The sequence below is a fragment of the Poecilia reticulata genome, linkage group LG16 (genome assembly GCF_000633615.1).
Source record: "Poecilia reticulata strain Guanapo linkage group LG16, Guppy_female_1.0+MT, whole genome shotgun sequence".
NCBI classification, from domain to species: Eukaryota; Metazoa; Chordata; class Actinopteri; order Cyprinodontiformes; family Poeciliidae; genus Poecilia; species Poecilia reticulata.
In genome coordinates, this window is record NC_024346.1 from 7013288 (window position 1) to 7027726 (window position 14439).

The following is a 14439-nucleotide window of genomic DNA, read 5'->3' on the forward strand; positions in this document are numbered from 1 at the left end:
GAAATTATAAAGCAAAATCCATCTCACGTCTAGGCGGTGCAGTTGTTCCAAGTCGTCACGGTAAAGGGTTTAAACCTGGGACCGTGTTATATTCCAAAAACGGCGTTGAAGATTCCGCTCATTGCCGTTGAAAAGCTCCGAAGTCCGCGCCTGGCCTAGCTCGGTTCGTTCGGACGTCCACTATACTGTAAAGTACTTCTTCCACGTTTCAAATATTAGCTGGTAGAAGATACTGCATTCTGAGGTCCAAGAGAAATTGTTCGGGCGCCATTTGTAACGCTTCAGGTTGTGTTTAAGGAAGGAGAGGAGGCGGTGGACTCGACTGGACGGTTAGAAACTCACAACTTCACTGGTACTGAGAATTCCACAGTGTTGTCCTTTAATAAGACGCTCTTCACCAACCTTACAAGCCCGGTTGAACGGCTGCTATACATTCACACATGAAATAAGCAGAGTTCAAAGCAACCCATAACGTCACTAACATAAGAGAGTTATATGTCCGTCTCAGTCCAGGTATTGTAACAATTTGTAACGACTGTTACAGTATCCAACTGTAGCAGGTTTCTCAGACGTTCTCTAAAAAGAAAACAGCGACGCATACATGACGTCATCTGAGATACTAGAATGTCTTAAAGAGATACTACACAATTACGACTGTTACAATATGCAGCAGCCCCCACATTTGTTGGCACCCAAAGATGTAAAAAATAAAAAATAAAAGGCTCAAGTTAATCTTTTACTGCAGAAACATAATCTCACCGTTTTTTTGTAGAAAAATTCATGGTAAATTCCTTAGAGGGGGAAAAACTCCCTTTTTAAAAACCCCACAAATTTCACCCAAATGTAACTGAAGCAGCTTAAACTTAAATCTATCTGATTATCTGATTAGTTTAGCTAATAATTAGTTGAATACTTGAAGTTGAAATGTTCTTCCCACATGGTTAGTTGACCATAATTATAAAAAACCTGAAAAAAAACAACAGAAAGTTAAGGTACCCGGTCGTAACGCAGCAGGACATTGTGAATTTTCCTAATTTGAATTCAGATATATCAAACTGTTCACAATGGGAACGCAACAAAGGGCTCACACATATTTCAAAGACACGGGACATTTATTTTAATAGGTACTTTTGGTATAGTTTCTAGTGCAAATATCTTAGTAGTTTAAATAAGAGAAAACTAAGTAAGTTTTCAGTTAGGTATAGGGCTTGTTTTAAGTAATATTAATGGAAAAATGCTAATTATGAGTTAAATAATCTACCAGTGGAACTAGTACTTGGTTTGTCTTTTTTGAAGTGTACTAAGATGTTTGGACTAGAAACTAAACCAAAAATACTTGGTAAGATTTTGTTTTAGCAGTGAATGCTTCCATTTTATCTCAAATAGGTGACTGTAGTTGATGTTATGAGAAAATTTGGTGTTTCAAATGGACAATGATCCCAATCTGTACTGATTTTAAAAAGAAATAAAACAGAAATAAAACAATAAAAATAACGTTTTTTAAATTATGCTTGCCAGTGGAACTACTACTTTTTAAAATCAATATTAACGAATTATTACTTAAAACAAACTCGTATATCTAGCTAATAAGTTAAGTTGAAGTTAGTTTCGTCTTTTTTAGTGTACCAAAATATTTGTACTACAAACTAGATCAAAAATGGAAAAATGGTAAGATTTTGTGTTTTTGCGGCATATGAAAATATCCAACCAGAACACCAGTTCTGTATATGACTTCAGTATATTTTATTTGAGCAGCAGAATTAATTTCTGTGCCAACTTCAAGATGCGTAAACAGACTTTCATGCGCTGAACTCCCCCTTAAGGCTGCAGCAGCATTATGGGATCAGAGACAGCAGGAAGTGTAAAAAAAACCTCAGGAGGGGCATTTGAAATTTATATCAAGCACTTTATTTATACAAAATAATAAAACTCAGTTGTCCTGAGTCACATTCTAGACTTTGGTAAAACAGTTTGAGCCAAATCATTCAGAATGGAGTAAAATAGAGAAAGTTGATTTTTTTTCAGTTTATGGCTCTACAGGTTGTTTTGGGGATTTCATACTTAATTATCTGATGAAATGTCAAATGGGCTTCTGTTGATAAAGTCATGAAAAAGAACAACTAACTTAAAGCAGTGGAGGCAAAGCTGTTTGTGGCAACATTGTTGTGGAGTGTTGAAGGCATCAAGGGAATAATTCAAGTAGGATATGGGTTTGTTATCTTTGCATATAGGAGTGTAAAAGTACACAGTCTTGAACAGTTCTTAAAATAAGGTAAAAGCAACAACAGATGAACAAAATTTACATTTTCAGATCAATATTTGCAGTCTGTCCCATTACACCAGCTTGGTTGCTTCCTTTGAGAGCCATTTCTACCTCCAGACCAGCTAAATCAGGGGTGTCCAAAGTGTGGCCCGGGGGCCATTTGTGGACAATTTGAAAGATATAAATTTGACCCCCAGCACAAGTACTTGACACAAATGGAGACTTTCTTTCTTTAATTATGACAAAATTATCACAAACAAGTCAAATGTTGGATACAATACAAAGGATTTGCTTTCTGCATTCTCTTCAAAAACCAAACTTTGGGTGAAGCAAAGTTTGCTTCACCCAAATCTGCTTTTAATTAATTTAATAAACTTGGCTAAATGCAAAAATAGTGACTCACACAGTGTCATTTTAAAGCACAGTCAAGTAACTATTTTATTTCCAGTTTTATGTATATATCAAGAACAACTTAAAAGAAATTTGACTTTGCATCATAGTCGTATCTTAAAATTCAAGGATTTGTCTTCAGAGTCAGAGTAACACTCAATTATATTATAAAATGATACAAAGCTTTTATACATTTTGCATAATAGCTCTCATTTTAAGACTTCAAATTTTTTTGTTGAAAACTAAAGACAATTAAGTGATTTGAGACCTCTTGGAACCCTTCCCACTTTTATTTGCAATATCTATATTTTCAGTTTTTATATTTCTTATCATAGTCTCAATGTTAATGCTTCCATTTACAAATATATTTGCTGTTACACCTGCATTTTCAAACTGTTTTTTTTAACAATAATGGATTTTCTATTCTAGTATCTGTCATCGATGATGTTTTTCCAATATTTTCAGCTTTTGGTAAGAATGATGCGATATATCTAAAATTGTTCATCTGAGGTTGTATTTAGCCAAATTTCAAAACAATTTCAAGATGTTTTTATGTACCGATATGCAAAACCTTGCATGTTTTTCCACCATGCTGCCGAGTCTTTTCTCCCAGGACTGAAATCTGCTTCAGGTGCGTTTGATTCAAACGATTTAAACTCAGCAGTCAGATTTCCAGTTTAATCCTGACGTTGTTGCAAAGTGAATTCACTCGGCCATTTTCCAGTGCCAGTGCCAGACGGTTGTTACCATCCAATCAGGAGAAGTTCCTGGTTTTAGCTCTCCGTGGAATCTGTGGAGAGGGAGACAAGCATGCCTTTAAAAAAAGTGCAAAAACTGGTTTATATTTATTTGTTTATTGAAATTCCTGAAGAAAACACTAAGTTTGTTTGTCAGTCTCAGTTGAGAACTTAATAAAACTTCAGCTTCACCCGATTAAAATTCTGTAAAAGAAAAAAAAAGCTCCAGTTAAGTAAATGTATTTGCACCTTTTAATGTATTTACTTCAAAAATGTTAGCAGTATAAAGTAACAAACATAACAGGAAATAAAAGCGACACATAACTTTTGTAACCACAATAATATTAACATGTTTGAAAAGGAGTAGGAAGAAGAGAAAAACTTATGAACTCCATAAACTTGTACTATATTTTCAGATGGATCCTCATTATTAGATATCAGAAAAGAAAAATATTAACATACTTAAGAGTTACACAAATTAAAAATAAGAAATGTACACAGTATAAATATATACTGTGATATATTTGAGTCTAAATTAAAGGATAGGGCTATTATATGCCACTGTCTATAAACACTGACTTCATCTATATATAAATATATACATTATTTACTATGTTAATTTATTTTCACTCGTATAATCTTATTCATTACAACAATTCTTACTCATAGATATTTCTATACACATTACAACAAACATAGATCTACATGAAAACATAAATCTAAGAGACTTCAAAATCAAGGTTGATTAATTTTTATATTGAAATTGTCTGAATAATATTATATAAAAAGGCTATGTGTTTAAATAAAAATCTGCAGAATATGCCCATTTTTTAATCTGATTAATTGATTAATCATCAGAATATTTGATTATTAAAATAACTGTTAGTTGTAGCCCTGCTGCTCTTCAGATTTATATTTGCAAAAACACTGATTTATTTTCACAATTACTGTGTTGGTTTATCACATAAAACTCAACAACAGAAACACTGCCCTCACTGGTTGTAGCAGTAAACTGAAAAAGTTTTAGAGAATGTGAATATATCTGCGATTCAGTGTAATAAGATTGTGAAAGAAGGTTTCTTATCCAGCTTAGCAGTCGGTCGGCTCGCCTTTAGGATAATGCTGGCAGGTAACAGGCTTTCTCAGACCTGAAGCCACAGGAACAACAATCTGCCCAACCAGATCGGCGGTATTAGGCAGAACCGCCACACACTGCGGCCCAACAACTAACTGGATTACTGGGGAAGAGCAGAAAGAGGCTTTGACTGAGAACCGATTTCCTCCGTTTTGTTTAAGCAGCAGTTTCACAAAAACTGAATCCAATCCCGCACTTTTTGAACGGCTGTATAAGAGCCTGGACATGGAGGAAGTGAAGGTTTTTTGTTTTTTTTACTCTCTTGGAGGATTTAATAAAGTTTTTTCTGTTTCTGCAGAATAATGTATGTACTTGACATTAATTTAACTTAATTTAAGCCTGCTGCAATAAGCAGTTAATCTCATCATAAATTAAAATGAGTTTGATCATTTCAATTTCCTAAAAGAAAGTATTTATTTTTTACACATCAAAATACAATTTATATTACAACAAAACATTACATTTGTGAGAAGGAAGAAAACAAAAAGTACTGTGGGTTAATAAATGAATATTAAAATATTAAAGACCGTGCGTGTGTGTGTGTGTGTTTAATGACATAATGTGTTGAATAAAATGTAATAAACAATTAACAATTAATCATTTAATCGTTTGGTCAGTTAAAATGAGCTCAATAATTTATATTTTGATTCGTATTTTTGAAGAGTAATTTTGTTGGTTGCTGTGTTTTATTTTCAGTTCTAGTGTTGTTAAGTGTTCTTTACAACCAAAGTTTATTAGTCTTTGAGAGTGCTAACTTGCATTATTATGAAAAAGAATAATATTTTCGTTTATTCCAACAATTTATTGTCCAGGAAATTTTGTTATTGTGATAATTATAAAAGTAACTCTTTATTCTTCAAAAAAATACTATGTTTGCCAGAAGACACAAATGTTTCAGAAAAATACTGGATGTGTTTTTAAATTGTAATATTTTCTGTTTAGTTTTTTCTTTGTTTGTAGAGGAGCAGACACGTTTAAATATCTTGGTTTCTTATTTGTGAGTGAAAGTAAAGCTGCATCATGTTAGGAAAACACAAAACTGTGATATTTTCACCAAGAAATTGTGATTATGACAAAAGTTAACTCACATTTTCCATGTTTTCCTTCATCAAAAAGCCAGCATCTTTCTCTGAATAAAAATGTACACTAGGTTTTTGCACTAATCGCAGAAAAACTCTATCTGCCAGAAGAAATAAATGCAGAATTGATCTCCTGCAACTAATGGTTATTTTAGTAATTGATTATTCTATCAATTATTCTGACGATGAACACATTAATCGGATAAAACATTTGGCACATTCTGCAGAGCTTTCATTTAACCACTTTTTAAAAATAAAATATTAAAAATACATTAAAAGATGCAAATAAACAAATAATATAATTCATTAAAATAACTTCTAACATCAACATTTGAAAAGTTCAGCCCTTCCTACTTGATTTAACATCAGTAACGGGAAGTTATTGTTTTTTTACGGTATCTGAACCAAGTGAAGTTAAACTACGACTTGAGTTAATAATAAAATATATTTGCATCTTAAATGAAAAATGTTTGTTTGGTTTTGTTCAGTTTCGGCCTAATCACTGCTCTAAAAATGCAATCTGTGCCTTTTTTAAGTCTATAAACTCAAACAAATCGATTACTAAAACAGTTGATGATGATTTGAATAATCAATTAATCACGATTAATCATATTAATCGTTTCAGCCCTATATCTGAGATATAGGTCTAATCTTCCCTAAGCGCTGCTCCACATTTTTCACAGATCAAGTTGTGAACTCACTCATAAACTGCGGTTGCCAGTTTCTCCTGAGGGCTCCCGTCTTCTCCAGAGGTCACCTTGAAGATTTTGGTGGCCTCTGGGTCATCTGGACCCTCGTGTGACGACAGGAACCAAAACCTCATGACGACGAAGCAGAACTTTCTACCTGCAGGGACAGCAGGGAGGATTTATGGAGACGAGACGCTGCACCTCGGCTAGCAGCAGAAATTATTTAAAGCTTTGAAGCGTAACTGTTCAGTAGAGCTGTGTGATTTAGTTTTAAAATATCCTCTGAGTTTTTCCTACCAGTTTTGCTTAATCTTTATTTTCCATAAAAAAGAAACTACAAATGACAGAAAATATTTTCAAAAAGTGGATTTTAGTTCTATCAGCCCTTCTGAATACAATAGAGTATTAGGGTCAGGCTACGAGACTTTTTGGTTAATTATGAAAATATAGTCATAATATTAGCAGAGTAAAGATGAAACTTTACCAGAAACATCTTAAAATTAAGTGAGAAAAATTGTTTTAATTTGAAAAACCCTTTGACAGTTATCAGGATCTCAGATTGTCTTGTTCTTTCTTCAAAATAGTCGGTTGTTTGAGTATTTCTGCTACTGATAATAACTTGATGCTGATGTGTTAAAAGATTAAGTATTTCTATTAAGTAAAACATATAAATATAACGTCAACATTCCTCAATTGAATTTTTTATTTTTGCTCATAAAACTTTATTCTCCTAATATTATCACTTTATTTTTGTTGTAACAAACCGTAAATTATTTAAAAGTATTTTTTGTTTGTTTAGATGTGCACTGTGAGGATTGTTTTTTTGTTTTATTTTTGGACCTTATAGGATGCCATAGGGCAGAAAGTCTGACCTTATAAAAGCTGGCAGTAATTAGTTCTAACAATAGCTGGCTAGAAACGACGACTGTCAGCAGTATTCAAATGATTGTTTACGGCGTTAAAGAAGCAAAGATAAAGTATTATGAGCTCATGTTATTGTATCTAAATGTTTGTATATATGTTTTATTTTAATCATAATGTCATTCAAGTGTATTTTTGTAATATTAGAACTTTATTCTCATAATTAAAAAAATAAAAAATATTGTAGTCTGGCACTACATATTTTATTGTAGAGTTGACCTGAATCCATAGTCCAAATACATAGAAGTTTTAAAACAAGATGGCGGCCTTCGACGTAATGATGACATCACTCTGAAGCATAGAGACCCCAGGAGTGAATTGGTGGGGAAAAAAATTACATTTTCAAAAACCAAAACCTTTTCAGGATGAACACCTTAAAATTAAAGTGAATCTCTGAAATTCAGTGTTTCCCATCAGGAGAACTCACCGTGTTCGTCGAAGACAACGGAGATGTCCTCCGGTAGGACAAATATGATGTCCTCCATTTTGACGGCGAGCTGCCTCCTCTGCGCCTTAGTGAGAGGCTTGCACTTCTCCTCCACATATTCCCTCATCTTCAGAAACAAAATAATTAGATTTCTAGTTGTTGTTTGTTTTTAAAATGCTTCTGTAAATTGTTGATTTGACTCAGCATTACACCTGAAACTAATCAGGAAATGTTTTGTGGGTAAATTTGGGGTCTCATTAATGTGCTACCTCATCGGTCACGGCCCCTTTCAGCTCATGGTATCTCCCTCTGGACATTTTGCTGGAAACGTGGACCAAAGCCTGGGATGGAAAAAGAGAAAATACTTTTCAAAACTTTGTTTTTATCAGAATTTTACATCATGATTTTATTGCTCATTTTTTTAATTTAGTTTTTAATGCTTCTAATTTTATTTTAATTGTGTTATACATAGATTTGCGGCAAATAAAACCAAAGATTTTAACAGATTTTAACTTTGTTTTGGCTATTTGTCATTGTATAATTACAGAATCTTCCACAAATGAAAAAAAAACAACAACTATTGGCTGGACAATAAATCAATAACAATATTGATTTATCGCAATCGACACATAATATCAGTAACATGCCTGACAGAATATTCAACAATTTCACTGTCCTCTGAAAAAGAAACACACAGCATTCTGGGGGATTTAGGCAGAGGAAAGGCTTCAACTGATTCACTCACTCTTTGGTTACCTAGCAACTCACTCACTCTCTCACTCTTTGGTTACCTAGCAACAATCTTTTCAGTTACTTATGCAGTGGCAGTTTAAGTTTTCGCTACTGTGCCTCTAAACTGCTTAAAAATGAGAAGGTGAACTTTTAATGTTATGCCATTATTAATACATTACTTAAAAATTGTATTTAAACAACAATATTATTGTTTATCGCAATAATTACTGGGACAATTTATCGTCTAGATAAAAATATCACGGTCAGAGTTAGATAGTAACTAGTTACATTTACTCAATTACATTTACTTGAGTAACCTTTTTGGAAAAAAAAAAAAACTTTTAGGAGTATTTTTACTGTGATGTACTTTTCACTTTTACTTGAAAAAAATTTCTTGATTCTCTACCCAATGAATGAAAAACAAACATGTTTTCACCAAAACATATCAGACACAGAACACGCCTGCAGTTTTTGTTAAAGTTTCATAAGTTTTTATTGAAAGAAACTGATCTGGAAAAAAAATCTTATGCCTGATCTTTTGTTGTTGGTACTTACTGCCATATCAGCAGGTGAATATTTAGAAATAAATTATCATTGCTATGTAAATAGTTGAACTTTTTCTGTGTTATTGTTTTTCACATAAACACCTTTATGCAACTTTACATCGACCTTTGTATGACTTTTATGGAGTTTGTTGCAGTTAAACTTATGTTTTTGTTTTTACTATTCCCTGTAGTTTACCTGCTTCACTCCTCTGTGAAACTCTGCAGAGTTGATGTCCACCTCAAAGTAAAGCTCAATCAGGAGCGTTATGACCCTACACCGGACCCAGGTGAGCGGGTCCGGGATGCCCACCACAGAGACGTGGGGCTGGGATCCGGGGCTCCCCGGCGGCTCCTCGGCTCCTGCCCGGGAGCTGAACAGTCTGCATTTCTCCCCGGCAAACACGAACCTCCGCCTGGAACATCTCTGCCCGGGTTCCGCGCTTAAAGGATTCCCAGGACCCGAACACAATTTCCCCCGCTGTTGGCACCGGAACGCCGGGTCCCTGCTGCAAATGGAGCCGCTGCTCCAGGCCTGAGCCCCGGCTGCGAGGCTGCGGAGGTCCCGGCGTGCAGCCAGGCCGGCGAGCCGCTGCATCAGGGCAGAGACTGGACCAAGAATCGGGTCATTCCCCGCATCCAGCCGATTCTCCAGCCGATGGTAACCTTACGCAATTCACCCCATGCTCTACCCATAATGCTTTTAGTCAACATGACGCGGACGGTCACTGCTGCTGCATTCAGGTACTGTGGGAAACTCTACAACTGCAATCATATGGAAACTTTTTTTTAGAAAAGTCAGCCTTTGTGTAACATATTTGGACTTATTTAGATAACTTTTAACGGAGAAATTCAAGTTATTTAAGAAAACATCAACACACATGAGAGTTTGTATGTAAACAAAGGGTGTAAAGAAAATGGATGGATGGATGGATGGATGGATGGATGGATGGATGGATGGATGGATGGATGGATGGATGGATGGATGGATGGATGGATGGATGGATATTTACAGCGCCATTGTGCTTCTAAATCTTGTAATACTTTTTGTTTTTACTATAACAAGCCCACAAGTTTTGTTATCAAACTTTAAACTCCTCCAGGATTGCGTTGCTTGCTCAGTAAATCTATATTTATTTTTAAATAAAAGCACGTGTCTTTTACAACTTTCAAACAACGCAAATATTTTAAAACCTTTAACATTTTCGTTGAAGGATTTGAAATTATCGTCCAAATTGAAGGCAACAAAAGTGTTTCACCAAGCGTGTCCAGCAGGTGGAGACAAATACTAATTTATTGGCGTCACTGGATCTGTGTTTTTAAAGTTTGTGAAAAGCAGCGAACTAATTTTATGTCGGTCTCTGTTATATCCAGCAGGAGCATCTGAAAAAATAAAACCAGTAGAAAACGACCAGTTGCACAAGCTGTTTTTGGCCTTTAGTTTTTGTTTTCTTAGAGGCTGCCAGAGATCATTTAGGTAAAAACCTGATCAGAGTCATATCGTGCCGTTTGCAAAACGGTTTCAGCTGTGCGCGCGCACAATCTGACGCAAAAACACACGATTGATGAATTGATCGATGAATTGACGGTTCAGCCTGCAGTATCAGAGTAAGTATATAAGATTCATATTTTCGTGACTCGCTAGTGTTTTAATTTACTAACCCCTAATAGATTCATGACATTTCTCTAAAAGTCCTCAATTTAATTAAAGCTGATTGTCAAGTTCCTAAATCTATTACGTTCTTCATTTTTGTTAGCACGTCTGCTAAAGATTTGCAGCAAGTTTCTAAAAGTGAGCTTTCCAGTATTTTACTACCTCTGTCCTCGCTTTCCTTAACAGTGAGATAAAATGGGCCCTAATCCAAACTCTTCTACAAACATGGAGAAGAAGCGTTCAGCTTCCATGCACCACAAATCTGGAGCAAACTTCCAGAAAACTGCAAAACAGCTGAAACACCGAGTTCCTTTAAATGCTTAGAGCTGCTTCTGAACCATAATAAATGCAACACTGACCTACACATTTGATGTTTTTGATACTGCCACTCCTCAAAATGTAATCTGGTTTCTCAAATGTTGACTTTATGTTGTTTTTATGACTTCTTATTTTTGTGTTTTTATGATGTAGCACAATTTGAAACTGCCTTGTTGCTGAAATGTGTGCTCGATCGAATGATTTTTTGTTTTGGCAGAGTTTCAGTGTTAATCTCCGTCATTATTGCTCTTCCTGAAATACCAATATAGTATTTCCCATTTTGAAGAGTAGCCTAGAGAAACGTGCTCCTGTGTCCCATCATGCATCCAGTATTAGAAGTTTAAAAAAATAAAACACAAATAACAGGGGGGGGGAAATCCTCTAACCATCTATATTTTGTAAAAATTGTTTTGTGTAAAACTATAACTTCATATTCTCCCACTGAATAAATGCAGTCAAATAAAAATCTGTATTTTTCTGGTGAAATTACGCTATTGCGATCTTTTATTAAGACTAAAAGTAAAACGTGCAGGACGTTCGGTGACATCTGCAGCAGCTGCGTGTCTTTCCTTTCCTTTCCGCTGCCGCTGAGTGGCGCTGTTGTCCACATTAAGACCCTCTGGGTCACAACAGGGTTGAAGATATTCAGAGGAAAACCTCCAGAGTGTGCGATGCAGGTCCGTTTGAACATGAGGCCTGGGTTTGTTCAGTAATCATGACTGCAAGCTGCAGTCGCAAATTTAAACATTCCTGAATTTATTTGTATATTTTTGGTCGCGGTGGGATTTGTTTGAAGGTTCCCACACATCCGCAGCAACTTGTTTTACACCATATCGAATTGGTTGAATAATTTAAAAAGTCTAGACGGAGAACACACTAAAAAGAGACTTATAAAATCATCGCTCCGTTTAAAATATGCTTTTTTGTAAAATTTTTTCAGTGTAGGGATTAAAATTCCAACAAAAAGCAAAGAGGTGCAGCTTTAAATACTCACAAAAATATTACAAAAGACCTCCAAACCTCTATTTGTGACAAAAAGTGTAGAGGTTGGATAAATTTGATGAGCAGATTTAAAATGTTTCTTACCTCTTTCATGGAAGACCTTAAAAAGTAAATTTAACTCGTCATCGTGAGGGGCTTTTAGAAGAACTTTGTGCTGGCGAGGATTGCATTTTTTAATCTGAAAATATGTTGTTTTTGTAAATTCAAATTTAGTCTGGGCTACAGGTATTGGTTTTTGTGGGAGCTGGCAGGGAGCCTCACAAAATAGCAGGTGCAGGTGTTGATCAGGATAAAAAAAAAAGAAAGAAAGAGACGAATAAGATTTAAATTGTGGTTGTTGAATGAATCTGGCGTTTCTATATTTAAATGGAATCACAAAGTTTGGAGGAAAATTATATTTTCTTCGTTTTTTTCAGTCAAATTGAGGGTTAATAATTAAACTTAAGCGACAACTAACAAGAGGGAATTAGCTCCAAAATGTTCTTAGTAATAGTTTCTGCCTACAAATTATCTTATAACCTGTTTTTTTTTATTTTTTAAACCATGCATAAATAAAAAAAGAATAAACCGAAATTTATTATTCATCTGAGATGTGATTAATATGCAAAATTATGCAAATTAAGATGCAATTAGGCTCCAATTCTCTGGTGGAATTTTCCATTATAATTTAATACAAAGTAACAGAGTAATTGGTGTCACGTGTAATTACGGTTACTCAAGTGCACTTTCAGGCATGCAAATGATTTGCTATATGTTGGTTATCCTATGCAAATGCACCATGTGGTGTTTTAACAAGTCGAGGAAAGCACAATGGCTACCCAGCGGGTTTGGAGCCACGCAAACACACCAGGATGTATATTTTAAATGAGACACGGCGGAAAACTTTGAAGTGCCCGGATTATCGCCACGACGCAGACTTTCATCTGTCCCCAATCGATTAGTGAGAGGAAGCTGGGCTCGGTTTGTGTTTTTTGGGGAGGGTTGGAGGAGACTCGGAGTTAAACTGTTGCTTCAGTTCGCCACGCCGCCTCAACCTCAGCTCTTCTTCTGTGTCTTCATTATGAGTGTTTGATCAGTGATGCTGCAAATGTCAGCGGCGAGCAGGAAAACGTGTCGGGTAATTACGCCGTGACAAACTTTCCAGGGGCAGAGAGACGATACCTGATTATGTAACTGATATCTGTTCAGATCGGACGAAGAAGTCCTGGGAAAACGCTCAGAGGAAAAAAACAAAAAAAAATCCTACTTGGGAGGCAAATTGATTTTAAATTGTTACAGGGCTGGTTTACATGTCCTGACATCTTGCTTTCCTCTCCAGCACACACACACACGCACACACTCTCTCTCTCTCTGCTATCTGTCTTGTTATGATCAATGCTCTGAACAAAGACATCCTCCCTCCCTCCTCGTCTCCCTCCTCGCCCCCCGCCAGCCGCCTCACCCGTCCTCTCCGCCTCCACTCTGTGTGTCTGCCTGCATGCACAACTCTCTCAAAGAACATAATCCCTCAACAAAATGGAAACACAAAGGAAACTTGAGCTCAATCCTATAAACGCACGGACACAGCACACAATGCCTCCTCCCACCCGTCCCCCCGCCTCAAACTGCCTCCCCAACAGCCATAAATGCCCCGTGGCTCAGATCAGGCTTTATCAGAATTCTTCTCCTCCTTCTACATCCATCCATCCATCCATCCATCCATCCTGGTTTAGTCTCTCCTGCCTCGGCTGTAAATGTCCCATCGTCTCTCATTCCTCCACACAGTAACTAAGAGTGATGAGAGTCTCTTATTTAGAAACATATCGTCATCGTTGCTCAGTTAAAGGTGAGTCTAGATACTTTAATATGGCTGGGAATTCGAGCCACGATAAAATAAAATGTGCAAAATAAGAGAATAAAGTCATAATGTTATGAAAAGAATAATCGGATGGTTACGAGAATAAAGTCGAAATAACACGAGAAGTCATAATATTTCTAGAACGAAATCATGTGAAAGTGAATGAAGTCGAAATAATACATTACAAAAATAATGGTAATCTTCTAATATACTTATTATAAGATAAGATTACCATTATTTTTGATTACCACAATAGTACCACAAAATATCATGATAAATAAGTCCATGTCACCCACTCCTACACCAAACAAAGTTTTCTTTCAAAATCCAACTCAGATAAATATACTGTTTTTTTTAATCTGGTGCATTTCCCCTCCCCAACCTGTTGCAGGTCACTGGGCCACTGCCCATATCAAAAATATGTTTTAGGATCACTGCATCTTTACTTTTCCCTTGGTGTCTTTATCTTATATTATTTATTTTTCTAAGAGTCTGGGAATGCATTCTTTAAATGCCCACAAATTTCAGTTTACTTTCAGTTTCAAGCATTTGGCATCCTGAGGTGAGTCAATTAAACCGTACTGGGTCACTGATTTGTGGAAGTTGCAGTGTTGATGGAAAACTTTTCAAAAAAATTTTTCTCAAATTGTGAATAGTTTCAAATCAGAGGTAAAGCAAGAGTAATATGTCCACAGGTGTCTTCAGACACAAAT

The 14439-nt window shown here is 35.7% G+C and overlaps 1 protein-coding gene across 1 annotated transcript; it reads right to left on the reverse strand.

Annotated features, from left to right (window-relative positions):
- Positions 1-1726: 1726 nt before the first annotated feature.
- Positions 1727-9619, reverse strand: LOC103477861 (uncharacterized protein C2orf47 homolog, mitochondrial). Its single transcript, XM_008431196.2, has 5 exons — positions 9115-9619; positions 7911-7982; positions 7642-7768; positions 6306-6450; positions 1727-3443 (listed from the first exon to the last, which is right to left on the reverse strand). The coding sequence occupies exons 1-5, from the start codon at positions 9511-9513 to the stop codon at positions 3359-3361; spliced, it is 828 nt and encodes a 275-aa protein (XP_008429418.1). The 5' UTR covers positions 9514-9619; the 3' UTR covers positions 1727-3358.
- Positions 9620-14439: the final 4820 nt, after the last annotated feature.

What these genes read in the sequence shown, in the direction of transcription:
- LOC103477861 (XM_008431196.2), bottom strand. Translation starts at nt 9,513, where the DNA reads ATGCAGCGGCTCGCCGGCCTGGCTGCACGCCGGGACCTCCGCAGCCTC. An exon ending in TTCACAGAGGAGTGAAGCAG is followed by an intron (nt 7,983 to 9,114) that starts GTAAACTACAGG and finishes TTTCCATCCCAG; the next exon opens with GCTTTGGTCCACGTTTCCAG. An exon ending in AAGGGGCCGTGACCGATGAG is followed by an intron (nt 7,769 to 7,910) that starts GTAGCACATTAA and finishes TTGTTTCTGAAG; the next exon opens with ATGAGGGAATATGTGGAGGA.